The 27,679-nt window shown below is 41.2% G+C and overlaps 3 protein-coding genes across 5 annotated transcripts in view; 1 reads left to right on the plus strand and 2 right to left on the minus strand.

Annotated features, from left to right (window-relative positions):
• Positions 1–1,606: 1,606 nt before the first annotated feature.
• On the minus strand, positions 1,607–9,662 carry LOC120782896 (prostacyclin synthase-like). Its single transcript, XM_040115447.1, has 10 exons — positions 9,039–9,662; positions 8,072–8,195; positions 7,065–7,240; positions 6,261–6,404; positions 5,633–5,760; positions 4,819–5,000; positions 3,231–3,384; positions 2,584–2,765; positions 1,993–2,144; positions 1,607–1,847 (listed from the first exon to the last, which is right to left on the minus strand). Exons 1-10 carry the CDS (start codon positions 9,104–9,106, stop codon positions 1,697–1,699), a joined length of 1,461 nt encoding a protein of 486 aa, XP_039971381.1. The 5' UTR covers positions 9,107–9,662; the 3' UTR covers positions 1,607–1,696.
• Positions 9,663–9,958: 296 nt separating this feature from the next.
• thumpd3 (THUMP domain containing 3) lies at positions 9,959–18,172 on the minus strand. Of its 3 annotated transcripts, none has more exons than XM_040159843.1 (10): positions 18,078–18,172; positions 17,324–17,662; positions 17,006–17,083; positions 16,498–16,923; positions 16,061–16,191; positions 13,955–14,024; positions 13,479–13,594; positions 13,264–13,368; positions 12,973–13,096; positions 9,959–10,507 (listed from the first exon to the last, which is right to left on the minus strand). In XM_040159843.1, the coding sequence occupies exons 2-10, from the start codon at positions 17,567–17,569 to the stop codon at positions 10,316–10,318; spliced, it is 1,488 nt and encodes a 495-aa protein (XP_040015777.1). In that variant the 5' UTR covers positions 17,570–17,662; positions 18,078–18,172; the 3' UTR covers positions 9,959–10,315. The 3 variants fall into 3 exon arrangements, with proteins under 3 accessions (XP_040015777.1, XP_039971380.1, XP_040015778.1); XM_040115446.1 differs by having other exon boundaries at positions 18,003–18,102; XM_040159844.1 differs by lacking the exon at positions 18,078–18,172 and adding an exon at positions 17,859–18,071.
• A 6,662-nt stretch (positions 18,173–24,834) lies between these two features.
• Positions 24,835–27,679, plus strand: part of srgap3 (SLIT-ROBO Rho GTPase activating protein 3) — a 57,409-nt gene continuing 54,564 nt past the window's right edge. Inside the window, exon 1 of the mRNA XM_040159423.1 lies at positions 24,835–25,363. Within this exon, the coding sequence (XP_040015357.1) occupies positions 25,300–25,363 (64 nt within the window). The 5' untranslated portion in view covers positions 24,835–25,299. The remainder of the gene's footprint in view (positions 25,364–27,679) is intronic.

Consider the following 27,679-nt stretch of genomic DNA (forward strand, 5'->3'; position numbering starts at 1 on the left):
GTCATGCAACAGAAGTGCATTTTGGGGATATGCATTTGAATACATATATAAATCAGCTGACCGTAGTAAATAGTGTAATGGTGTCCAAGTGAAACCAAGTAGGCTACAAAGCCACATAGCGGATACAAATGAAAACCTGGAGCTAAAAATAGAAAACACAATAAAGAAATATAATACATACGCAAGTCCCGTAAATCCGATTCACCTCGTGGACGGACATCTGCAACATTTCAAGTGTAAGAGCGTTAAAACTTGTTATGTCAGTCCAGGTCTCCGGCGCTCTGCTGGGAGCTGATGGAGGCATCATGAGCTACCCACCGACATGTTGAAAAACAGAACTGTTTCACATGGATATCACCATGTCCAGTCTGCCCTGTCCCCCCCCCCTCCCTCCCTCCCGAGGCCAATCAACAAGTGAGAGTAGCCGGGGACACTCTGTGTACCTCTCCTCCGCCTGCTCTCAGTGTGAGAGCGTACTGGCCGGCGCCTGTGACTGTGAACGGGATCCTGCAGGGGCTGATTTCACTGAGGCTCCTCCAGCGGCGCAGCCTATGTGAATTTAACCCTCACAGAGCCAGCGAGCCACAGCTCAGTGCATCTACTGCTTTGTGCAGCAGTGTTATAGGCCAGCAAACAGTCTTCAAGGAATTCACATCCTCGGCCAGAACTGGATCGAAGTCCCACATTCATGTTTACATAGTTACTATAGGCTTACACATATCCTGGCTAAACTGTGACTGTGAATCAATCTTAGGAGAATTATTACAGATCAATTTCAAAGGAAGGCCACTAATCATACCATATGTCTCAAAAGGAGTAGGGGATTCAAAGAAAGCATAAAGGTGCATTACACAGTCAACCAACTACAAATGGCAGACATGCTGTAAATCCTCCTAGGAACGTTATAGTGATCTTAGTTAATCCACAAAATAGGACTCAACTCTGAGGAAACACAATCAAACCCAGACTAAATTTATTGGGGCCCAAGGGGCCTGACTTTGTCCGTGATTGTGCCTTAACTTGGATATGTATCTTTCAATCCGAACATCATGGCTTCAACATGGTGTGAACTGACAGAAATGCTAAAATGTGAGTAGAAATAAGAGTAAGGTGTTTGTTGTTCCTGCAGAAGCCTTCACAGTATCTTACAATCTGTGCTCTACGGTGAATCTGCTCCTGCTAGTGATCAGTTGCTTTCTAAACGGCATATAAATCTCGACTTTCCACTCAGCTTCACTCTGCAAACAGCAGGCATGTGTCAGTGTGACAGATGTGTGGCCGGCTCTGTTTACAGTACAGGCAGTCCCCCTCATTATGCTCAGGCTCTGTATTTAACATACAGATACACGCTCTAGTGCTTAAGTTTTTACAGCTCAAAAAAAAAAAAAAAAAGCACTAGTCAAATTTCAGTGTCTTATTATTTCAGTTTTACTTGCGAAATAATGCTGTCGGGTGCTGAACAAACGTGTGTGGCTGTAATGGACTTGAACCAATCATTGTACCAAAAAACTAAAATAACTTTGACAACAAAAGATTATACACAATGTATTATTTACATGTATTTATAAATAACAAAATTAATTATATACAGTACAATATAAATATAGAATATAAAAATACAAAGGGAATATTGACAACAATGTGCATGTATTGAAATGTACATGGAAGATACGTGTTTTGCTTGTTTTTTAAAGTCCTAGTGTGTATTCCTCGGTTTATATCGGACAAGCAAGTCCCCCTCCGGTTGTAGCATCCCAAAGCCATAACGACTGGCATTTACGTCCGGCATCTGAGAATTGGGGTCACACAGCTCCAAATCGTAGTTAGTCAGCACCATGTAAACAAACCTGAAGAGTAAACACAGATGAAACGCAAAATTGGATCATTCAAGTAACAAGTAAGCAAAAGCGTAACATACTCCTCCACTGTGGAACAGTTTGGTGTCTAAACCGCTTGTAAAGTTTTAAGGTGATCTAATTGTAGGACACTCACTGTCTAATGGTATTGATGGCAAACTGCTTTCCCACACAGCCATTGGTCCCTGCGCCCCATGGCATGGTGTAATATTTCAGCTGCCTCCCTCCTTTATAAAAATCCGTCTTCCCTGATCCATCTTCATTCAGGAAGCGATCATACTTGTACTTCTGGAAAGGAAACACATTTTTTTGGCAGGAGACATTAGATGCAAGCAGTTAGAAAAAAAAAAATCATTAATAGTACAATGTTAAGTCTGGTTTTTTTGCTTAATTTTTAGTTGACAGATTTTATGTAAAGCAGCCTTGCAATGTCCTTCCCACGCCTATTAGCTCTGTTTATGTTCCCCTGCTTGGTTAATCCCTCCACTGTCCAAAGCTCTGGGTTTGACCTCTCACTGGGTAATACAGGGTCAGCTCTGTGTAGACCTTGATTCCACCTTATGTAAACAACTACAGATGTTAATTACACTTAAGTCTGCCTCCAGACCAGTCCCTAAGACAATTACTGCTATTCCTGTTGGCAGCGCAGGAAGGTTTTGATGGAGTGATGGAGTGGCGAGGTTGGAAAACGTAGAAGCTATTACTTTAACAAGACAGCACAACAAACCTGTGGCTCCTGGTAAATCTCAGGGTCCATTTGAGGGCTGTTGAAGGGGAACAAACACACCCTGTCTCCTTTTCTTAGCAGGTACTCTTGGCCATCAGCCATGTGGAGGGTCTTTTCCTGCACCACCTCTCTGGTGATGAAGGGGGCAGCAGTAAGTCGCAGTGTCTCCTCCAAAGCACTATCTGGAAAGTTGAAAAAATGTTGTTAATAACTGGAGAACAGCAGCAGCACACATATATATTTCAAAAATATTTCTGCAGTATTTTCTCTACTTTTTATTGATTGTTGTATACAATATAGATCATTTACTGAACAATATGCCTAATTTGCAAATATCAACACCTAATCTTTTGATAGATTTTGTATTTTCTTGTGCTTTTGATAGTCCTACCTATACTTTTCTCTCACTCTTCAAGGTTTTTCTTAGCTGTAGCATTCTCTCTCAAATGTAGTTCTTTTGCACTAATTTGTGATTTTGTGCTAATACTGTCTATTATTCCAGGTCTCACTCTATAGACTGTTCCTCTCAAAAAAAAAAAAAATTCTGTGAATTCAGACTTTTGTTTGTAGTCATTTTGCTGACAATACAAACAACCTACTACCAATAAATGTTCCTCTGTTTACACAAGCTGGGATCCATTCCTCACCAAACACAGGGGTGTTCACAGGCCTGTCCAGGAGAGGAGTGTCTGAGGTCTCCATCTGTGAGATCCGGTTGAACTCCCTCTTCACTGCCCTCAGAGCTTCAGGATTCGTCAACAAGTAGCCCAATAGCCAAAATGCAGCGGGACCAACATTACCCTGGAAACAAACAGTGACTCACATGGGCATGATGATAAGGTTGGCTCTGACACTCCGGCGTTGCATAGTGACAGCGCAGGTGGTCATTTTGTAACAGCAAACAAGAACATCACGTGACACCCACAGTATTCACGTCTACCTTTGTTAGAGTTGCAACAAAGCGCCAATTTCAATTAAGGTTCAGTTCAATTAAATCAAAAGAGCCTAATTTGAGTGCTGGTGCGATAAAAAAGAACGGCTTCCTTTCATGTATTTGGGAAGAGGAGAACCATGCTTCTGGATAGTCTCACTACTGGCAAAACACAGTGCTGTAATGGTTTACTTAAAAAAGAAAGCCATTGGAAACCTCAGGGCAAACCACAGTGCTGTCTATCAGGAGTAGGAACACAAAATATTGAACACTATGGAAACGTAACATAGTGAACAAAAATACCTTTAAATTGCCTCATAAGTCACTGCAAAATACACTACATAGTGTAATTAATGATTACTGTACTGAACATAAACACTGCTGATGATAGAACTTGTGCATCCACTAAAAAATGCCTCAGAAGGACATGACATTAACCAGACTTTTGGCAGATGTATGACAGACCTCATATTGACACAGAACAATTTTGACTGTGATTACAGTACAGCATGCAAAGTCATATATATGTTAATTTCTCTCACTAAAGTAATGTTTTAAGGAGATTGAAAATGTGGCGATAACTAAAAGTTATGACTCAAAACTCGTTAATTAAGGGAATTAAACCACAATGTCTTGTGTAAAACAGGATGAGTAAGCAGGCTGCAGGGTAAGGCAAATGTTGAAGTAAATGTCTGATTAACGTCTTTGACGCAATAAACCCCTCCAGCGGGCTGTACGCAAGACTGTGTTGATACTGAGTCCAGTCCAATTAAGTCTCAGTCTTCAACAAGTCAAGACCAAGTCAAGGCCAGCTCAAATTCCATTCAAGACCCAAAACTAATATAGCCAATGACCTGCTTTCTGCCTTGCAAATGTAAAAATAACAGCTGATTTTTCTGAGATGGGAAGAGATGCAGGCAGGTGAGTATGTAAACACTGCTGCATAAGCCGACCTTTAAACATACTTCAAACCAAGGATTAAAGGATTTTTTACGAATACATTCAAGTCCAACACTATTAAAAAGTAGTCTCACCGCTGACACTGTGCTCAATTACTGTAAAATTCTCTATTTTATAATCCTGAGGCCCTCAGTGGCTTGCTCACTCAGATGCAGACTAACTACTGTGGAAGCAGAAGTGAGCAGCACACTCATGTGCCAAACAAGAGTACTGCACCACATTCTCGGTCTCTTTGAATTCAAGTCTCACTACAGCATCAGGTTCCTCTGACTGAGCAGGTCGGAATTCACCAAGAATTCTTGCTTTGTACCTTCAGACTACCTTTCCTCTGGCGTCTCACTCACCTGCGTGGCCCAGAGTTGCATTAGTACAGCCTTCTTCTGCGTGTCCTCATCACTGCCCTCCTCCTGTAGGAGGAGCCTGTAGCTGTGAAGCCAAGGGCTCGACCCTGAGTATTCAGTCACACCTGCCGGAGCCAAAAGTTCCCGCAATCTCTGTTGAACACTCTGGGCTGTCCTCTTCTCCTCTGTCACACACAGACAAACATTACTGAGCGACTGAGTGAGTCAAAGGCAAAACATTAACAGTAAAGTCAATATGAATGTTGGTGAATGAAATGCCAGATATGCAAACACACATATTTCAGGCACGACAGGCACAACTGGAGGAAGTGTGCTATAATATTTTAAGTGGTCGACACTTCCTGTAAAAGGAAAATTTTCGGAAAAGGTGCAACTATCAACAGTGATTTACAAACAGGACAAGGCCTGGGGAAATAAGGTGTATGTTGTGACAGTGAAGTGAGCTAAGTTAGGTCACAGACTGTACACGGCTGCGATGATGAAAACAAAAACACACACCTAGACACTATGTAAGCAATTGAGTAAGTGAAACTCGCCATGGCAACCACAAAACAAATCGACAAGATAATCCATTCATGAGAACATTAGTTGAGTCAAATGTGACAAACGTAATCAGTGAAGTCACATGTAAAAGCTTTTCGTGACTCATTTGTAATCCTGCTGAACTAGTGCTTTCAGACAACTGCAGCCTCTTTTACTTTAACTTCTGGTCAATTGATGAGGAACGTCAGGAATTACAGAAAGTTGGAAATCAAAAAATTGTCTATCAGATGGGAGGTGTTTTCGGTGTCACTACCTGGCTTTAGTGTACCCCTTGCCATTTTGGTTAAGAGACCATCAAACTTCCTGTACTCCTTATAGACACTTGAGGGATCTGAGCTGTTGTTGTTCTGTTCCGCTCCAAACAGTGTCAGGTACCCTGCCCTGCAGAGAAAGCAGAGAGAGAACGTGTTGGGATGTGCGGGAGTCTCTAGTTGATGAATGGCAACCCTTTCTGTCTCCCGGGAAAGATAACCAGCCCACACAGTCTTCCATTTGAAAGCACGCATCACACATGAGCGATTCCTTTTCAATTGGTTTTTTTCCACTGGACCACACAACATGCAGCCTCTCCTCATGGTGGACACTGTCATATACAGTTTCACATTCCAAAACATTTCTCTGCTTTGTTTATCAATGATTCCTCTTGTCCCAAGAGACAGTGACACACCGGCTCTGCCAAGACAAGTTGCATAATGCACCGGAAAGGTGACCTTGAACATTTGTGCGAAAGAGTGCTCTGAAGGTGGCATCCAATTTTTTCTTGCTGTGTGTTTACAAACAGATATCGTCAGGATTGAGTTGTGTGTAAACTGTTTAGCTGAAGGCTTTTGACATAGATAAGAGTGTGTGTGTGTGTGTGGGAGGAGTGGACTCTTTCATACTTAAAGAGTAAGCTGTAAGAGAAGTCAAACAGTCCCTCCTCTTTCCAGTCTTTCTGGTTCTGAGGCATCTCAGCTTTCAGTAATGCCTGCAGGTGTCTGCTCATGTTGCTGTTAAGAGCAGCCAAATTCATTCCAATGAAGTGCCTGGGGACACAAAAGGTTAGAGGAGACACGGGCAGAAGAGGTTAGGTGCTGTAACCTAGACAGGAACCGTGTGAATCGTGTCACACTGACTGTTGGTGTGTTGTTCACATAGATAATTACTCAGTGACACATATTATTAGAGCTCAACAGTTGACTGAAATCCCCAAACTTCTCTTTGAGGAAATGTGACTTAAATATTATATTCAGCAAATTTCTGGGTAAAGAGGTGAAACAAAGTGAAAAGAAAGCTGCACCCTCATAACTCGAAAACAACATGAAGAAGGAAGTGTGCCCAAATATCGACGTTCAAAACCTAAAATAAAAGACTGTATTGACTGTGTGGGCTTTCCCCTCCTCTTTCTTGATGTCTTATCTGTGAGGAAGTATTTTGCTAAGAATGGCATCTTCTTTCTTTTTGAGCTCTACAAAATAAATAATGTGTAGGTAAAAACAGAGCAAAACAAAACAAGAAGCCCTAAGAATAGATTTCCAAAAATGGGAAGGGTGTTCTACAGAAATAGTCACAGTTCATTAGATACTACTCATTAAACTTTTAGGCGTATTTTAACAAACAAATTTTGCTTCCACTTTTACATGACAAGAAAATGAAAATACACAGGACAAGCTTTCAGTGTGCATTACAAAGCATTAAGGACATACTTTTTCATCATGGCTTTCACTTTAGTCGGCTGGTGATGTGGGAGCCGCAGGTTGAAGATCCTCTCCATGAGCACCTGTGCGTAGCGTGTGAAGTCCAGGGAATCAGAGTCATTGATGACTGCATCGTATGAGTGTGGATCCAGCAGCACCGTCACATAACGTCCAGCAGCACGCACCTGTAGATCATCAGTTAAAACGTGTAACTGCATGAGATACAATGCACTAAAACGCAGATAGTGAGTAAATTCTTTTTGCATGGACTTATTAGTGTAACTTTACTACATTTCTGAAGGATTGTAGTATTCCTTAAATCTGTGACATTGAACAAAATTCAAGATCATATTTCTCAAAAAATGATTTGTCAGTACCACTCAAAAAATATGAAACTTTTTATTTTGTTTCAGGATACACTGTGATAAAATCACATTGTACCCAGATGCAAATTCATGTCACATGATGGGATCCGCAAACATGCTGTTACATGAATATTATCCTATTCTAAAAATTTGTAAGATCTGGTTTGGAGAGGTTTGTATTACTCACCCACATTAGATTTTATAACTTAAAAGCAAGCAGAAAATTCTACAAGTCAAATTTAAAGTTAACAAACAGGACTTCTCTTTCCTCATGTGACCCTCTGAATTTAGCATCCAAAACAAGCATTCAGTTTCATCTATTATTATTACTTTTTTTTGCTACGATAATAAAATTAATTAAAAAAAAAAATTATTGTTAACTTTGGAAGCAGCAGTTTACAAAACAATTTCACCTCAAGGTTTATGTAGTAGCTGTTCTAGAGCTTTTGACAGAAATCACATTATCCTCCTCAGCGAAGGGAATTTGCCCAGTTTTTATGGAACTGTAAATAAACTGGAAAGGACTTTGAAGCTGAGTGTTTAAGCTGATACGGAATGTACTACTTAAGATGATTAGAAAAATGAACATTTAAATATCCAGAGGTGAGATGGCTTTGTCAATACATACATCGTTTGATTTCTTCGACTCACTGTGAAAATGTTGCCATGTTTCTGCTTCATGCGGTTCAAGAACTTGGAAGCATCTTTTCCAAATTCAAGTGCATGTCCTAACCATGGGATAAATCCTCTGTCTAGAGGCGGCTCACTCTTGGATCTAAAGAAAAAGAAAATACAAATAAAAAGTGAAAACTGATTTGATTTATTATCAAACAATTTAAATGGCATGTTTCCGCGTTAAGGTGGCTGATCTATTTGATTGTCACTTTGTTCTCCTGAGGGACACAACTAAACATAAAGTCCTAGACAGTTAACAACGCAGTGATTCACATTCATACTCTGTGTTGTCTGCCACAGTAACACATCAGTATTTAGTGTTCCAGCTGCTATCAGTGTACACACAGTGCAATCTGTGTTTGTATGACTAGAACCTTATCCCGTGCCTATACTTATCATGCTGTAGGAGAACTTAACAATGAGGACTAATTGAAAAATTAATCATTACATCACAGATTTTTTTGGTATGGTAATTTTTTTTTTTTTAATTTTTTTTTTTTAAGACAAAAACAGTAAGGTGTAAATTTTCCATTCAGGGACACTTATGATTTTAACACTTTGGTATTTTATTCACATTCCTTTCCGGGAGCAGGAACAATCGCCTCCACTAAACTATCAAAATAAAAGGGTTTCCTCGGTTGCGCGATGAGTCCTTTCATTATCACCACTATGTTGTTATTATTATTCTTGATAAACTCCGGACAAGTGGCGACGAATGGATTGTAAACCACCAATGAAGGAAAACTGCCATCATGAAAAATATATACACCGACATCAGAAAGAAAAACAGGCTATTAGGAGTAAATGAAAGATGTCAGGAACAAACGAGTTTGTATGCGTAAAAAGAAAGAAAAAAAAAAAAAAGAAAAAGGAAAAAAAAAAAAAGATTTTACAATACTGACAGTGATTGGAAAACACGCAGGTGAAGCGAATAGTAACTTACCTCGATCTGTGTGTGAGAATGAAATAAAGCAGGAAAGCTTGGGCAAGCAGAAAGATGGTCCAGATCATCTCGTTTGTTTACGTTCCCGCTCCGCAGGGACACTGGAGCAACCCCAGCGCTCCCCCACGATTTTTATGGGCTTTCCTCGCCCGCGGTTGCGTCACCGTGTCACCCTGCCAGCCTACTGCTCAACGCCCAGCACATCTGCATGACGAACCACTTCAATGAAAAAAATGCCGCTGTGCTGTCGATACACAGTGTCGTCGTTGTTCGAAAGCACGAGTCAACTGGGATTTGTTACCTATAGTTCATTCAAGACCCAAATTCAATCTACATCAAATTCAACACTGCAAAACCTGCTGTGTTATGTCTTTTTGTCTGTTATATCTGTCGACCTCTTCTTGTCCTTAGTTTGGGCTAGGACTGGTAATTAGACATTTTTCCCGGTTGTGAATTCCTCCTTAAGTGTTGTGGTGAGTTAAAGTCTGGAGGAAGTATACTCCTGCCTGCAAATGTTCACGTACACCAAAATCTATTAGGGTCACTCACTCTGAGTCACTATATAAACACAAAAATATATCCTTTTTGATTTGATATCAGCTGATATTAGCTCCTAGAGTACCGACCTGTTGTGTGCTCTGGACAGCACATCAATTATGAAGAAGTGAAAGAAAAAACAAGTTTATTATACACAGATGTCGGCTTGCTATTAGACATCAAGGAACGAAGGGAAAGCACACACTAACACTGTCTGACTTTCTTTTCCAGCAACTCAAAAGGGTAGAATTTTCCCTGAAATATATAAGAAAATTTCTCAAGTACAACTTCCTGTTCTACTCAGCGTTAACCTCTGTGTTGCAAATTTGTCACTGATAAAACAGCTTGGCACCCATACGGATATGATGAATATTTACATTAACTGACATTTAGTTTGAACCTTTATTGATCAGAACAAATGGCAATGTCCACTTCCTGTAAAGTGGACACAGCAGATGGAGGGGTTCAATGAAACCTTCAGCAGGTTTCTGAAAAGCAACATGATGAATGAACTACAGTCAAACACAGTGTGAGAACCATTAAACTTATGCTGAACATGTGTAATAGCTTTTTTTTCTCCAGTTATCAATTTATCACAATAAACCAAAATGAGAAATACAAAAATCATACAATATAACTGCTTGGCATGGTTGAGCAGAGAACCTGAATAAAGAAGTTAAATCTTCAAAAATAAAATAAATAAAGATAACCTTACATAGCCTCAAATGTAAATTCTGAATTTAAATGCGCTCCTTGTCGGCCTTCTCATCCCACTGTGTATTAACTGTTCCTCGTGATTCATGGACATCCTCAGGAGTTTGGCCAAACACGGCCCCGGTCCTCTTGAGGAGGTAGACTCCAGCATGTAAACCCCCGACATTGACCCAAACAGTGTGCAGCTTCCTCCACAGTCCCCCCATCCTGGAAACAGCCTGGAGACAACATAAATCTTGTGAGGTCAAGCTAACGAATGACAAATTTGTTTTGTGTAAAACAAGATCTCAGACTACACAAATACAGCTGGTAAAAGTCTTTTTCTGGGATGCAGTGACTGGGTTGAGTTAATTTTGCACCACTCAAACTGTGGAGGGATTATTTAGAGATGATGTCAGGATAGACTAATTCAGGTTTTAAGCAGAACGGCCACATTAAGTTGTTTTAACTTGACAGAGAGCTGCATAAACTTAAAAAACACTGACGTTTACAAATGATGGCAGCTAACGGATTGTAGTTGTAAATAAGGACAACCACAACAGCTTTTTCGATTTCACAGTAGAATACAACTTCACTAAATAGTACCAATAATTTGAGTTTAACAAATTTAGAAAAACCCCTACACCACAAAGGTCAATAGTAAACTGTGTCATTGACTGAGGCAGGGTTAAACTTTTGTGACCCAGGACCCCATTCTGAGGTCAAAAATTTCCAGTGTTTTCTTGTACACAAGTTAGTTTGAGAATGGCATACTTTCCTGAAGCATGGGTGGAATTTAAAAGAAAAAGAAAAAAAAAGAAAAAGAAAAAAAAAACAACAACTATGCAGCCGTCCCAGTATAGATTAATTCTTTCTACCACAATACTTACTACCTTGATATAGGTAAAGAAAAGTATACTGTGGTGAGCAGACAAGCATCTCAGAACGTACAACGCGCCCAACCTTAAAGTGGACAGGCTACCACAGCAGCCAGGTGACTCCTGTCGGCCAAGAACAGAGATCTGAGGCTGCAGTGGGCACAGGCTCACAAAAACTGGACAGTTGGAGACTGGAAAAATGTAGCCTGGTCCGATGAGTCCAGATTTCTGCTGAGGCACATAGATGGTAGGGATGGTCCCAATGAACCCAACCTGCCTTGTGTCAACAGTACAGGCTGCATGTGATGGTGTAATGGTGTGGGGAATGCTTTTCTTGACCCACTTTGGGCCCCTTAATGCCAAACAATCATAGTTTCAATGCCACAGTCTGTCTGAGTATTGTTGAGTATTATTGCTGACCATGTGCTTCCCTTTATGGCTGCAATTTACCATCTTCTAATGGCTACTTCCAGGATGATAATGCTCCATGTAACAAAGCAAAAGTCGTCTCAAACTGGTTTCATGAACATGACCATGAGTTCAGTGAACTGCAGTGGCCCCCCCACTCACCAGATCTAAATCTGGTAGAACACCTTTGGGATGTGGTAGAATCAGCATGAATGTGTAGCTGATAAATCTGCTGAAATGATGTGATACAGTCATGTCAACAGGGAAAGTTTCCAACATCTTGTGGAATCCATACAACGAAGAACTGAGGCTTTTTGAGAGCAAAGGGAGGCTCTACCAGTATTAGTATGATGGTCATAAACAAGTGCTTGGTGAGTTTAAGTGCAATATACTGTTTCTTTAATATGCATCAGCCTTCAATGATGCACATAGTCATTATGCAATATGGTCAGTATGAGTTGCACTTCGGAGATTACGGTATTCTCAGGGAGCCTGTGCAGTTCAAGGAATGACTAATGAATGTAGCTTTTTTCCCCCCATTTACTTTTGAATACTGTGCGTATAACAAAGGATGTTACAAATTTTGGTTACCACTATTTCATCTGTTAAGATTGTGGCCAGCCCAGTTGGTGAAGCTTTGTAACTGCAATAAAATTATTTTCCGTTTATTGCCCCACACTAAACAGAATATATCCTTTACATATATATTCCTATATATATCCTTTAACAGAAATGTAAAGCAGCACTCACCAAAACTTTGAAAGACAATTTGTTGTCGAAAAGTAAAGTGGATTATTGCAAAGATGTACATAATGGCAAAAAGTGACTGCAGCCAGCAGGCTGGTGAGGCTTATGAGATGGTCACTGCTGGCTAGGAGCTTCAAAACAGAAACCTCTTCATTTAAAAGCATTATTTTTAGAATTACTTCCGTGGCAAAAAGTTGTGTATTTGTAAACACAGCACACCATTTAGTTCGTCCGTCTCAAGCTCACTGAGGTATGGGAAAAGGAGAACCATTGGTTATTGAAGGGCCGGGATACTAACCAATAGAATTGATCTCAGGTAGAACATGGCACTATTCTACACCAATGGTGGGAACAGCTGCACCTACGCCCCGATCAGCGGTTAATGACAATAACAATAGTGATTTGCTGAACAGGTGCATCTAGCCGCCTATCTTTACGTGACAAATTAAAAATGTTTCGAAAACTGTCAGGCTCCATGGAAAGTTTCCAAATTTCCAAAGAAGTTTACATCCGGATAAACATTTGGTTTAAGCGAACAACAGCTAGCATGAAAGGTTATCAGGAACTGGCAGGACAGGACTTGCACAAGAAGTTTCCATGTAATGGTGTTTTAAAAAAATCTGTGATATCTTTGCTGAAATTCCTTTTATCTGCAAGAGCAATATTGTTACCTTGGCAAAGCATTTCTTATCCTGTGTCAGCACAATAGCCTTTCCCAAGCCTGGTCTGCACACACGGGCCATTTCTCTCAGACAGGAGGGGTAAAGGTCCCAGTTCTTCTTCTTAGAGCCCATTCTTTAAGAAAACAACGGAAAGATTTAGCTTCACGGTCAATGTTCTTTGCATTATGTCATACTGCAGCCTTGCCACAAGTCGTCTGTTAAGTATTTTCCGTTTCAAAATACAATTTTCAGCCAACAGCTAAAGCACTGTGGCTAAGGTAGTGTGAGCTGTTACGGTACCTCTTCCCAAAGGGCATGTCAGTGATGATAATGTCAACAGAGCTGGTCCTTATGGGTAAATTGCACAGATCCCAACGCACTGTGTCAATGGGCAACCCAGATACACTGTTTGAAAAGATCCAAAAAAGATCATAAAAAATTATTATGATGATCAGCTATGCAAAGTTGTATGCTAAAACTGCCTCCTTATCAGATGTTAAGCTGTTCACTCTCACCTGCCCTTGTCTGCCCTCCTTTTCTGGATGTGACATATATTATTGACTGTGCGGTTAACTGCCATGTCATTGTTGTCACCGGCGATGTAGAATGAACTGTTAAACTCAATGGCCCCCTGTAGAAGAAAAGCATGAGACAATTAGCAGCCCGTGGTTTGTTATCATTTAAAGCCCTCCTCCGGTGATCTCAAGACCATCGCTGATTAACTCTGCTTCCTCAAAGCACTCAGCAAATCACATTTGATGATGTCCAGTAATCAGAGTATTTAAGTTTATGCGCTCAATGTCGCAATGCAGGCAAGCGTGGAGAATGTGGTTGTGCGTGGATGAAACAGCATCAGAGCTTGGCAAAAGGGTGAATAAACGGCGATTTATATGTTCATATGTTTTCTTCTATATGTTTTCTTCTTCTAAGCAAAACATGCAAGTATGTCATTCAGTCGGGGTCAGGGTTAGGACCTTAAGTTATGTCTCACCTCCAGTGGTATAGCTCCAGTCCCACACATTGGATCAAGTATTATATCGGATGCCTGAGGTTTACACAGCCTGTCAACAGACAGTAGAGTATGAACATAGCACCAATGCAATATGTTTTATAAGCATATTAACTCATTTTATACGTGTCATTATATATGCGTAGTATCCACCAGTTCTGCTATTCTTCTCCTCACAGGCCTCCTGCATCTTCCTCACCTGTGCTGAGACTGACATCATTCTAGCAGCCAGGAAAAATGCATAAACATGCTTAAATGAGTGCTGCTCTAACTCATTAGAGACTTATTGTCTTGAAGACTTTCCCCTGCAGATTTACATGGCACATACATTTCCACTGTTCAGTCTTGCCTTCTTAAAAACTCAGTACTTCAGGGCTGATTTTACATGATTTGATTGTTTTTGATCATTTCCAATAACTAACCTTTATTGCAAAGTGAGTAAGACATGGTCATTAACAGAAGTCCTAACCTAAAGCTGTAAGCGCCAGCAGAAAAAGTTTTGACTTTTTGGACAGATTGCTGACTCTCATAAACACAAAATGGTTCAGTTACTGAACAATAATACCCTACAGCAATTTAGATCACACCCAACTGCACCTCTACTCACATTTGTATCTGACACATCTGTCGTTACCTGGTACATTACTGTGTGTCAGTCACTTCATTAAAAGCCAAATAGAATTACAACAATTACAATCTCTAAATGTGAAATTCATGAATTTTATCCAAGTCATATTTATGGTGTTACTCTCAGCACTGCATAACATTGTTATGATTTTTATCTGTTCACTCAGCTCTCATTGTACTCATTATGAATGTGCACAAAAATGTTTTTTGTTTTGTTTGTTTGTATCATATACTGAATGAATATCTGTAATAAATATATATATTTTTGGAAATTCTAACTGCAGCAATACCTGATAACAGAGCTTCACTTAAACATGAAATGACGTTTTCACTATGGGACAATTAATACTTTACTTGCGTAAAATGTGTCTACATGGACTAATAAAGTAATAACTCACAAGTATCCAGGCTAATTAGCTCTGTAATACAAAGCATAAATCATTGTCTTCCCGCAATATACGCCTGAAATTATGGATGGCTTTGAAACTGGTCAATGATCTCTGCCCACGGCTGTCTCCAATTTAGCCTCAATGCTATTTCTACAAGCCTCAGTTGTGGTGCCATCAACAAATCTGGCTGATGACGCCCAAAATTAACATGTGTAATTATTCAAGGAGGCATCCAGATATTAGCCGAACCAGATCGAGCAGTGGAACTGAATTTAATCCGTGGGCCAACATTGTGTTCAGTTCTCAAATTGCCTATAATTTTCAACCCCTACTTAACAGAACAATACGAAGAAAGAATCCTAGATAAGGTGCACAGAGCATCACCTCTGTGTGAGACGATTACTAAACCATTTAGAGAAACTGGAGTTTAAAAACAGAAACATCAAAAATTGCATTTAACTTGTCACATACTCTTAATTTATGTGTTTATCTTCGTGTAAAATGTTAGTTAGCAGTGCATTTGCCTCTTTTGTTATGCCTTAAAATAAAAACTGAGGTGTGCAGAGAATATTTTTTCTTGGCTAGTGTGGTGATATTTGATAGGCCTGTATTAAGTCCAGGCAAAGCATGCCTACCTCACTGTCAACTTGGTCATGTCTACTCAAGTCAAAGAAAATATTAATTTGCAAAGGATCAGTAAAATCGTACTTCTCTTTTATTCGCTCTGTAATTTGGCAAACTTTGCTTTGACACAATTCTCTCATTGGAGTATGATTAATTTATGGAGCATAGTTCAGACAGTAGAGTGGACAACGGACATGCAAACAGGTCTGTTGTTTACAGAACATAGGTGGACGTGTTCCACACATACAAGGTGGGTATGGTCCACATTCATAAGAAAGCTTTCACATAGACATCCGCTCTGACCTTTGTAGACATGAGCAGATGACGAAATTTACATCAAGTGGAACCTCGGGGCTACGCAGCGGAGGAAAATATAACCTGAGCTGAACAGTTTAAGGTCATCAGGATCACATGGCGTAGCCGACGAACACAGTGTTGAAAGAGGTACCTGAGCATGCCATAGCATAAGGTAGACCGCAGTGTAGTGGGTCCAAAGTGACTGATGTTTCTCCTGTGAAGACTCTCTTCTGTGAGTGCAATGCCAATCACCACCTCTTCATTGTGTATGTTTAGTAAAACCTACAGTACAGGGACATACAGTACATGATTAGAAATCAATAATCAATTGATTATTTATTTAATTATAAATTTAATTTAAAAAGCATAGGCATCATCTCCAAGCTCTGATAAAATGCTGACGCATTTTTCATCCTGTCACATAATGAAAACAACTCCGGAAAACGTTGTTGTGCAAAGCTGTTTTGTTTTTTTTGCTCACTCCTTAAAGGAGTGCTCTGCAAATGTATCTGTGCGTCAGCATGTATCTGAGTTTTTCTTGGCTAGTGGGACGGTTTGTGTCAGTCCAGTCTGAACAAGCATGCCTACCTCTATGTCGAACTTTGTCATGTCTGCTTTCCACAAGAAGAACTCTTGTACGGCCCCACCAAAGTCTCTGGCTGCCTCATTAGAGGAGAAGCTGTGTTTGTCACCGGCCCTGTTGCACGTCACACGGAACTTGATGAGTTTGACCCCAGGTGTTTGCTCTTCTGGGTCCTGCTTGCAAGTCTCCGTGTCAGGTGTGCCCTCCGCCTCTCTCTTGCCTTCAGCAGACACTGCCTGAGGTAGCTCTTGGGGCTCAGTGTCAGCCACGGTTGTATCACTGGCCTCACTGCTGGATTTTACTTTAGCACCATTCCCTCCTTTCCGGTGGCCTTTCTTCTTTTTTAGGGTGCCATTTAGTTTCCAGACCTCTAAGGCATTAGTCCAGGGGAGTTTGGAGGCAAGCTGCTGCAACTCCATCAATGTCTCCTCCTGTACAAAACACAGTGTTTGCTATCCTGACAATAATGCATTTTATATCAGCTACAAAGGAATAAAGCTGTCTGTAAATTACCTTTGATTCCTTGAACTGGTAATGTTCATATTCCTCAACCACAACAAACAGGTTGTCCACAGACCTCAGAAGATGAACCTACAGAGAAGAAATAAATGAACAGGCAGGCAGACAGATTTAAGATGCAGATTTTCTGTGCACTTATACACTTAACACATGACAAATCAAAAGTGGGGGTGTCTATATATCACCACTGGGCAACATAAAAAACTACTGCCATTTACAATAGAAGCAAAGTCTCCTGCGGTTATAACGCAGTATAACAGTAAGCAAAACCTGGGGGAACTGCACCTCATTTGGCTTTGAGTCTTATCTTACCAGGAAAAGCTTGTCAGTGGTTATTGGAAAGTATATACGACCCCGATCTTTGCTAATTCGTGCGTCCACCCCAATTTTCTCCTTGATCTCCTCCGCAGCGGTGTGCTCGAACCCTGTGGGCACGGTTGCTCCAATGGTGACGGTGATGATGTCCCCACTGGTGGCACCGGTCTCGGCGGAGGGAGAAAGTGGTGGCGCCACCGCTTCGGGGCCCGGCTCTGCAGCTCCATCTCCCTGGGAGGACATGCCGTATCCGTGGGCTGCCCCTCACTGGACACAGGTATAACTGGGCAATGTGTGCGACGGCTGGTGCCAAGCTCGGTGTCTCACATGTAACACCTGGAGAGAGAAGGGCCTTCACACTGTCAATACTGCATATTTGTATTTTTAGACATAGGAAGTGATTTTCAAGGGGAGAAGATATCACAAAATACTACTGAGTACTATCTTGTTGTCGTACTTTAGCACGAAACGCTGTTTACTTGAGCACTGTCAATAAACACCTATTATGATATTGCTGGATAAGTTATATTACCGGGTAACTTAGCAGGCCAACGTTAGCTTTAAGGAGCTCAAAAGTTGGTTACGAATAACAAAACAAAGTAACGTTAGCCGCTGATACGGCATTTATCTGAAAGCACTGCTACACAATGACGGGCGTTTAATCTAATGAGCCCACCGGTTGAACTGCAGACGGCGAAACAACATTATGGGAGTCTCTTGTGCCCACTTTGCTAACTGGAGTCAGACCAACCTGTCAAACACGAGGCGACATCACGTTGTTTCAGCTTAGCAGCAACAACACCGAGACTTCCTGCTGACACCCTTCAGAATAAGAAAACATCAGCTCCACAAATGTATTGGTAGCCAGTCATATCTGTGGGCTACAGATTGTGGAACCAAGCTGTTTTTCTGTCTGTTAAATTTTAAATTATAAGATTGTGGTATTTGGTTGCATTTTCATGCTGTGCACAATGCTGCCGCTACTGTAAATGCCGTGTTTAATCCCTCTGCTTACATGATGCATTAAGTGAAAACTGCTCATAGTAATCTCGCTGACATCACAGTATTCCTTTGGATTATCCAGATATTGGATTTGGGGGATTTGCTTTAAAAATCATGAGATCTTTGCAGACAGATACCTGTTAACTGTAGTATGACTGAGGGGTTCAGTGTAGGAAGTAAAGCACTTTATACGTTCTACAAAAAGGGAAACTTTGATGGAAAGCTTTCAGAAAGAAAGGAAAATGAAGCAAAGAATAAGAAGAAAACACAGGAAATGAAGGATGTGGTTTTAAAAAAAAAAAAATCTGGTTTAAGCCAATCACATCGACTTAAATATGTTAACAGTTTACTGCGTCTGCTGTTATTGCTGAAAGTCTGCTGGACAATAAAAAAAGGTGTTGCCTTTAACACAGTGAACCTCATGGTGAGCAAATTGAAAAATGAAAGGCTCTTTTCGAATATGCTGCCAATCTTGATCAGTTATTATGCACCCATCTAGTTTCAAACAAAACATATAGCTACTGCCAATGGCTTCAAGTAAAGTAAAAGGTTGTCGACTCAACTGATTTTAAATATGCAAGAATTGTTTCCCTGGACTATTGCGGGCAGCAGAAATCAGGATTTGAAAAACAGCACTCACATATTATGACCTTACAAAGTTGATATGTTGAGAGCAAATGGAGAAAGTGGCAAATGCCTTTTGGATGTAATTAAACAATGTTCCAGGTTTAAATTCAATTATATTGTAATGACTACTTGTGGTTTAACATGAATTTCCTCTAACTATGTTGACTACTGATTCATATAGTATCTAGTTGTCATGGTATTGAATGCTCAATATCAAGAAACAGCTGAACTGATGTATGGGTGCACTTTGGATCAAACGGCTTCTCTGAATGATCCGGTGTGTCGGGGGGAGGAGCACGTAGCACGCTCTCATTTCCTGGCACGAAAAAGAAGAGGGCCGGTAAAGAGGCTGACAGGGCTGGTAAAACTGCCATTAAACTTCCATGTATTGTGGTGGTCAGTAGCGACCCAAGAACAAATTTTTTACTGCGGCACAATAGGAGATTAATGCTGCCAAGGTAATATGTTAAAATACCCCCTGGCCTCTGGCTTATTCTTAATCATCACACTAACATCTTTCCATTGTGATGGTTTAAGAATAAAATTACAGTTCCTTAAAGTTACATGTGCTCTGTGTAAATGGTGACGTTTAGAAAATAAATGGCTTCTGTAGAATTCCTGTTTAATTTCTACAAACAAGCTCAAAATCTATTCATAGGTGAACACAAACATCCTGCCTGGCTCACACTTAACAGCAGATGAACTCGGTTTGTTCCTCCCAATCACGCATCTAAATTAAACAGTGCAAACAGCAGTAGGAGCTATGCCAGCAGAGAACTTCTTTGTACTTAGCATTGCAAAGTTCGCCAACTGACAGAGAGAATAAAAGGATCAGTTTTCAAAGGAATTTTTCATGGATACCTTTCATGGCTGTAGAAGACTTCTTTTGTTGGAAAACTATGGGTGAATTTTGATATTTTGTTTCTCCTGAAATTCAGTGATAGAGAGTAAATTTTGTTTGAGAATAAAAAAACAAGAGCATTTTGACAAAGTAAAAAAAAATATAAAATCTATAAATAGCTATGAGCTATGTGCCTTGATCATGTGAATAAGATGTTTGAGTACCAAATCACGACTAACATGGTTTCGCGTTTAAAACGCTTTGGTTTTATTCTGAAAGCCAGAGGCCCGGACAGGAAATCTTGCTGCTGCCAGCAGGGACCATCTCCGTCTTGGATGTGCAGTATTTTCATTCATCTTCACTGGCTACCACTTCCGGGTACAGCTTCGCCATAAATGATCGGCAGAGGGCGCCGTGATATAATTTTTTTGAAAATCTAAGTGGGATAACAATGAACAAAACCACCCAACCCAACATCACCCAACGTGTCAACAACAACCAACAGAGAGGAAGAAAGAGAGAGAAGATGGCTGTTGCCACAGAGGAAAAAAAAAAAAAGGGGGGGGGGGGGGCTAAAGGGAGGCAGTGCACTTTCCCTTTCAAACACCACTCAGTCCCCAACAGTATATTCCATGCTGTTTATATTTTTTTATGGATTTATGCCAATAATTATAGGTCTTTATTTACATTTCCCTGGTGGTTTTTGTAATCCACTGAATGTACACTGGGCTGACACATGCACTGTAGCTACAGACCTCCTGCTGCCTCTGGCTAGATCCGAGAAGAGTCCGACAACATGTTTGACTTTTGTGATGTATTAAGCATGAATCGAAAATTGCATAAATAGAATTAAAAAATCCATTCAGTAAAAGTGAAGTCACATATAGACAGTTTAAGACTTTTGAGTGGCTTGCATATGGCATAGCCTAATACACTACCATTGATTTTTAAAATGTAAAATATCAGAGTCTCTCCCATGGACAGTTCCAGCATTCTTTCACAAAACAGGAAAAAATCCTTTAAAGTCACCCATAATCTCATTTCACCAATTATCATTTGTGATGATGTAGAGAAAGGTGAGTAGAATCTGTCTTCTCCTCTATGTCACATTTCCTTCTGTGATTAATTGAACCTCTGGGCAGTGGAAGTAACAACTAACGTCATGTGAGTGCTAGAGATAATCCTCTGTCCTTTTAGCAAACACCTGTGGAAGAAAATAAAGAGCAGTCTTGTTTATGCTCACCAGTTCTCTTATTTACTGTGATTATGTCAAGTTTATACACATAGCACTTAATTACAATTGCAAGAAAGAATTCATTTTTCTGAAAATGTTTCTGTCTGACAGGATAAACACCCATATCATGGCTTCTTCCATGCCTCTCCACACTGCATACAGTGTTTTTTGAAAATAGTTTTGTTGTTTTTCAAGTCAACTTTATTCTTTCCAAACTGATAAGTAAGTGTGAAGTCTGCGAAACCAGGGGGCGTGTGTTCATGCAGGGGATAGAAAAGTCCAGCACAACAGATGGCCAGTTTTGGAGTACAGTCAGACACTCCAAAAAACTTTTGCCAACTTTTTGATCTTATAAACACATTAGGCAACTGTTTGCATAATGCATGGTTTCATTCCCTCTACAAAGAGAGTAAGCAAGGAAAGAAACCCTGCAGAAAAATACTGCATCTCCAGATTCGCTGCTTTGACAGTAGATCAGACAGACACAACCGCAGTCCTCTCTGACCTGTGTGTAATTCAGGGGTTAACAATGCGACACAAGCAGACCTGGTTCTTCCATCCTCAAATGTAACTCAACCTCAGCTGCAATTACATGCAATGCAAAACGTTTACTGCACTAACCCTTACTGTCCTGCCAGATATGCATCACTTAAGGACCAGTACTGCGTATCTGGCAGTCCTGTAGATTCAAAACAGGGAAACAAAACAGGTTACATCCCATTTGAAGAGTCCCACAGGGAAGAGATCTTTTACATTAAATGTGGTGCGGTTAGGAGTGATATGAGAACCCACAAGTCCATGCAAAGCTGCCTCTGGATGAAGAAGAGGAAAATATTTGGAAGAATTAGCCTTACAGGCTTATCTGCTGTCTTCTTGCCCCGAGTTTTGATAATCCCTTTAGTTGAGCAACTTCACATTAAGTCTCACTTTTGCATTTTTTTCTCGATATACCATGTGAACTATTCTTCAGACATGATCAGTTTGATGAAAGTGTTGATTTAGATGTAGAACTATACTGTAGACATTAAGAGATATTAATGTGAAGAATCATCACTTTGTTTATGGGCCCGCACTGTCACTTTTATTTGAGATGTAAGCAGTGTTGAAGTATTAGTTATTTCAAAGATGAAGTGATTCACAGTAGGATGTCCAGGTGTCTGAATAGTCTAAGATGCCTGTAAGCATGACAACACTGGTTTGGGTCAGCTGGTGACCTTTGTTGCAAGTTTTCTGTCGCTCACCTGCCAGACTATTCAATAACTGTCAAAAAAAAAATCTTTATAAAACCAAAGAAGCAAATAAAGTTGTGACAAATCTTCCTTTGGGTCACAGACAGATTTGATTGCAAATAGGTAACCAAAAAAACAATGGTTGCTACACACTCACAGAATCACCAAGAATTTTTTTGCTGCACTTCATACAAATGATCTGTCATGGGATTCAGTCCCAGACTATATCCCAGAGTGGTGTTTGTTCACATGTTGGGTATGGAGACAAGAGCAGTTCCCACTCTTGTTCTATAGAAAGAAATAGTAAAAGGATCTCACAATGGATCTTTGTGCCATAAAACAGTGAAGTCACAGTTTCCCAGGCTTCCCCTCTGAGATGCCTGATGAGAGAGGTAGGGGTGAGCAACAGAGGGATGGTGGGAGGAATAAAGGGACTACAGAAGGTTACCTCTGCTTAACTCACTGTTTTAAACACAAACAAAGCAGAATCCACCCTGCTGTCACTCGGGCCTCCGTTACAGCTGGCGTGTCACAAGTGCTCTCTCGTGGCTTCATCCCTCAGGTATGTAGGTGACATATAAGGCTTCACAAACAACTTAGTGTAGTGTACACGCACACGTGCTCACACACACACACACACACACACACACACACACACACACACACACACACACTGTCAGATGCCATTTAAAATTCCTCAGGTGCTTTAACTCCAGTAAAGAGGGCTGTTATGCTGTGTTTAATGGCAAGAAAATATCTTTGGACATCACAAGGCCAGCAAGCAATTCAAACCTGATTTCTGAGGGCATTTCTACAGGAGGGCAGCGTTAGAGTACACCAAACTGACGTGTGAATGGATATTCTAGGGTTAAGAGAGAGAGAGAATCATATGCTTGTTGAACAAACTGAATTATAATTTTAATAAATTTCAGAAACATTACTTTGACATACAGTCAAAATCTAAGACAAAAGGTATCTGGTATTAAGGGTTTATGAGTTGTAACTATTGGCCTTATTAATGGTGAATACATCATTTAGTGGTGCCATTTTATCAAGGGGGTAGTGGAACTATGTTTCTTTTGTTTACATTTGTCAAAAAAATCTTTTTAAACAAGCTTTTCAAATGTGGCACAGTGTAGATCTAGAGTCTGTCAAAAAAACCTGCCTCCCTACCTGACAGCTTGAAATATACAGTACGTCAAAGCCTGTGCAGTGCAGATGGAACTGAAAGTTATAGGGCTTCTGCAGTGTGTCAGTATGCAGTTTTGTGCCCCCTCGTTGCGAGTCAACAGCCTGCTCCCTCCTGAACTGAGGACAACTAAGGTGACAGATGACAAACCGACTTCCCTGGATCTTTAAAAAACACAGCGAAGCGCCCAGATGACAGTATCTGTCAGGAAACCCACTCAGTCCCTGTCACTGCAAAGCTTTGAAAAGCCGCTTTTCTTCATGATAAGAATTCAGATATTCCTTTTTACCATGTAAGGAACACATTAATCCCATCGCATAGGGAAAGGTACTGAAAACAGTTTTTGAGTAAATTTGAGAGGTTTTGTATTCCTTTCCTGAAAGATTGTGACAGCACTATCATCAGGGATTATAATGCGCGTGTTCTTTATTATATCCAACCATATTTTACATATTTATGACCTATTTGTATGGTGAAGGGTATTTTCACTTGTGTTTCATTTATTCTTGGCATTTCTCGGGCTAGCGACATTTCTCTCAGTGATAACATTCTTGCCATCGCATTGATCTTTATCTATCAGCATCAGCTCTGGCAGCAGAAAAGAAGAGGTGAAGTAAACAGTGGATGCCACAAGGGCGTGAGGACGCACCTGTGTGCGAAGAAACGAGGTTGCAGTCCCATTTAAAAGATAATGGTTTGTGTTTATGTGCAGAGAGCTCAGCGCTGCCCTCACGGTCACACGTCGAGGCGTCAGTGGTGGTGCCGGTGCTGGTGTGTTTAACCGCCGGGCTTCTCACTTCACACGGTCGCTGCTCTGGGTGTGTGACGGAGCAGCGTGCCAGAGGCGATCCCCCTCATCTCCTAAACAGCAGCTATGGTGAAAGTGATGCAGGGGTGAAAGTGTGAGGTTTCCGTGGCAATGGAGTGTGAAGAGCTCATTGTTAGGTCTCTATCTTTACCTGCGGAAGAACGAATGTGACTGTCGTGAAAACGTGAGCAGCGGGGCCTACAGGCAGCTCGATGATGATGATTATGAGGAAGATCTCAATGTGTGGACCAGTGTTTGAGCATCGCAGGCAAAATGTAACCAGAAAGGCTGGTCACAATACATTAAATTACACTGCATTTCTCTCTCTCTCTCTCTCTCTCTGTGAGTGTGTGTTTCTTTCTCTCTCTCTCTCTCTCTGTACGTGTGTGTGTGTGTGTGTGTGTGTGTGTGTGTCTCTCTCTCTGTGTGTGTGTGTGTGTGTGTGTGTTTCTCTCTCTCTCTCTGTACGTGTGTGTGTGTGTGTGTGTGTGTGTGTGTGTGTGTGTGTGTGTGGAGGCTCACGTGACCATCTCTTAAATTCCTGTTTCCCTGCAGCGCAATTTGTCAGAGTACGAATGTTGCCTGTCTGCCTCGCTCCTCCGCCGCACGCCTGGTCGTTTTGGGGCACAGAAGGTACGACGACTTGACCGCTTGAGCCCTTCGAGCGACGCTCCTCTCGCTTCATCATGTTGTTATCACTTTTTTGAGCTCGCTTGTGTCTTTTGTTTTTTCGTGCTGAAGCCCTTGAGTTGACTGGTGCCAGGAGGAGGACTCGGTGCCTCTGCCAGAGCAAAAAAAAGCCCTTGCAGAAAAAGAGAAGAATGCAACATTGGAGTGCTGCGCAAGTGTTTTTTCTGCACTGATTTCCGCGATAAGGGCATTAAAACTAAACCTTTGAGCTTTTGTTCTCCCCCATGCGCGGCCAATAGACAAGAACGAAGAAAAACGGAGGAAAGGTCTGCAACGTTACAAGTCGGGGATCATCACCAAAGACCCCACAGCGTCCTCGATTTACAGGGTCTCCCCCTAAAACCAGAGGAACCATGTCATCTACGAAATTCAAGAAGGATAAGGAGATCATAGCGGACTATGAGACCCAAGTGAAAGGTGCGGTGTGAATCTGATGTGTGTGTCCGCTCTGTGTGCATTGTCTCTGCAGAGCCTTTCCGTCGACTCCGGCCGACCAAGAGCCAGTTTGTCAGCCTGACTCCCTGCATGTTTTTCGCTCTTCTTTTTTTATTCCTGCAATACGGCGCGTCCACCTCTCTGTAGGATACGCCTATTATACAGGGTTAAAACGTGTAGACATGTAGACAGAGTCGGATAAACGCTGACTGTCAGCCCAGTTCCAGGAGCAAACCCCGGTTTTATGTTCATGCGTTTTTCTCTCTCGTGTGCAGAGGTTTCTTTCATTAATCCACCGACAGACAGGGGGATTTCTGTGCGCTAAATGTTAATTTGCCATAATGGGGTATAGGATCCTGGTTCTGCACACTTTGTTGCTGGGCAAAATGATCCCTGTGTTGAAATCAGTGCAGGATGGAGGAATATGTGGTAACATTGTGGCACCTCATTCGTTAGCTTCTTGGGGCCTGCATTTGGCCCACTGTGCTCGGTGTTGTTCCAAATCTTGAACGGATATTGGGGAACGGATTTAATGCACACTGTGTACTGTATATCAAACACATTCATTTTCCGTATCCAGTGTCTTATAATGGCTTGTGCTGACAAGGTCGCTTCAGGTTTAACCCACAGACCTCATCACCCGCTGCTCAGGTTCTCTCTCTGATTCATTGTCAGTGACTGACCGTTTTCTCTCGCTGCTCTTACCTGGAAACATGGGTAAAACATTCTGTGGCTTAATGTCACCACTGACTCCTTTTCCACATACATGTTACAGGTAAAGGGCCTTGGTCTTTAGTGACTTGCTTACTGATAATTTCAGAGTCATACTTATCTCAAATCTAGGGGTAGGTCTAAAAAAGTCATATTATTGGGTGATTAGTGGATTAATTGCTTGCCTGGATGCAAGATGTTTTTTCAGTTTTCATCTTGACATATATTCATGCTCTATCCAACAGTACTACCACCTTTCTGCATATGATGAACTGTGGAGACAGTTGATTAAATAGAGAAAAAGGAGAGTAGAAGATAACTGGGAAATAACATATCTGAAGTTCATGCAGGCAGTGATTAAAGAATAAGCTGAGACCTAAGTGGGAAATGTATCAGCTGATTAATTTTTACCCACCAGAATTTCTCTGCCTCTATAATGTTGCTTTTGTCTCGTGTCATGAGCTGGTCATCGTGAAAAAACCCACGTGAACATGTCTTGTTTCTACCATATCAATACCCATCTTATTCTCCTGCTTTCCACTTTAGGGGGAGGCCATTTTTTGATAATACAGACATTTTATTTAGTTAAGATCCAACTGTGTCATGGGAGAAAAGCTCTTGCTTCATAGAGCCAGGCCTTGTCTGCTGCCTCTTTGCATCAGACAGGACCCTTGAACTGTGTGAGGAGGAAGGATCGGGTCTTAATTTATGGAGAATGCTGCTTGTTTTGTCGTCCACAGCTGCAGTGTTTCATAGCCTACAGACACAGAGAGCTCTGCTCCCAACAATCCTCCATCTCACACAACAATGGCAATGTGAGGAGTTGAACCAGGCAGTGCGCGGACCGTAATGAAATTCAGATTGGAAATTGCACCTGTCTTATTCTGAATTATTGCTTTATGGTTAATGTGTACATGGCAGAAGGGGCCAAATCATCAGTCTGTCATTGATTGGGTCATAACAAGATCACATGGTTCCTTTATTATGTATGAAGGCTAATAGATGGGTGACAGAAAAACCACTTGGTTTCAGCAGTAGTTTAACAACAAAGAAAAAACAAAACCTACGACCTTTGGTATGGCTCAACACTGAGTTTATTTAAATGTGATGACTGCAGGTGTGAAAGCCTCTTCTAACACAAAATTGTATTCCTCTGTTACAGTGTAACAAACTACTCTACACTCTGCTAAAATCTTAACCCCCTGACATTAATGAATTCTTGATGACCCTCGAGCCTGGCTGCCAAAGCCTTGGTCTCTGAAGGACCTTAGGAGATGGTGTTCACTGTATTTAAGCTGTTCAGCTGGCAGATCTTGCATTAGCATGTCAATAGAGAGGGTTCATACTCTGAACGGAGGGTGACTGACGGAGGAGCTTGGATTCTCTTTTGTAGCTAATCAACGTGCGGTTGCTGGTCCGCAGCTCTGCCTCCTCCTGTAGCCAGTTTCGTAGGCAGTGTGTGAAGTTTTGCTCTCGGGCTCAACCATCAGCGCCTGTTTGACATTTATAATGGAGGTTCTGAGGCCAAAATATGGCATCGGTATAAATCCATACACCCCCATCGGCAGGACAAGGATAAATTCAACC

This window comes from Xiphias gladius, chromosome 21 (assembly GCF_016859285.1).
Source record: "Xiphias gladius isolate SHS-SW01 ecotype Sanya breed wild chromosome 21, ASM1685928v1, whole genome shotgun sequence".
In the NCBI taxonomy this organism is placed as follows: domain Eukaryota; kingdom Metazoa; phylum Chordata; class Actinopteri; order Istiophoriformes; family Xiphiidae; genus Xiphias; species Xiphias gladius.

What these genes read in the sequence shown, in the direction of transcription:
- LOC120782896 (XM_040115447.1), bottom strand. Translation starts at nt 9,106, where the DNA reads ATGATCTGGACCATCTTTCTGCTTGCCCAAGCTTTCCTGCTTTATTTC. An exon ending in AACATGGCAACATTTTCACA is followed by an intron (nt 7,241 to 8,071) that starts GTGAGTCGAAGA and finishes GATGATCTACAG; the next exon opens with GTGCGTGCTGCTGGACGTTA. An exon ending in TGCAACTCTGGGCCACGCAG is followed by an intron (nt 3,385 to 4,818) that starts GTGAGTGAGACG and finishes GTTTGTTTCCAG; the next exon opens with GGTAATGTTGGTCCCGCTGC.
- thumpd3 (XM_040159843.1), bottom strand. Translation starts at nt 17,569, where the DNA reads ATGTCCTCCCAGGGAGATGGAGCTGCAGAGCCGGGCCCCGAAGCGGTG. An exon ending in CTGGAGCTATACCACTGGAG is followed by an intron (nt 13,595 to 13,954) that starts GTGAGACATAAC and finishes TTTCTTCTACAG; the next exon opens with GGGGCCATTGAGTTTAACAG. An exon ending in AGGAGGGCAGACAAGGGCAG is followed by an intron (nt 13,369 to 13,478) that starts GTGAGAGTGAAC and finishes CTTTTCAAACAG; the next exon opens with TGTATCTGGGTTGCCCATTG.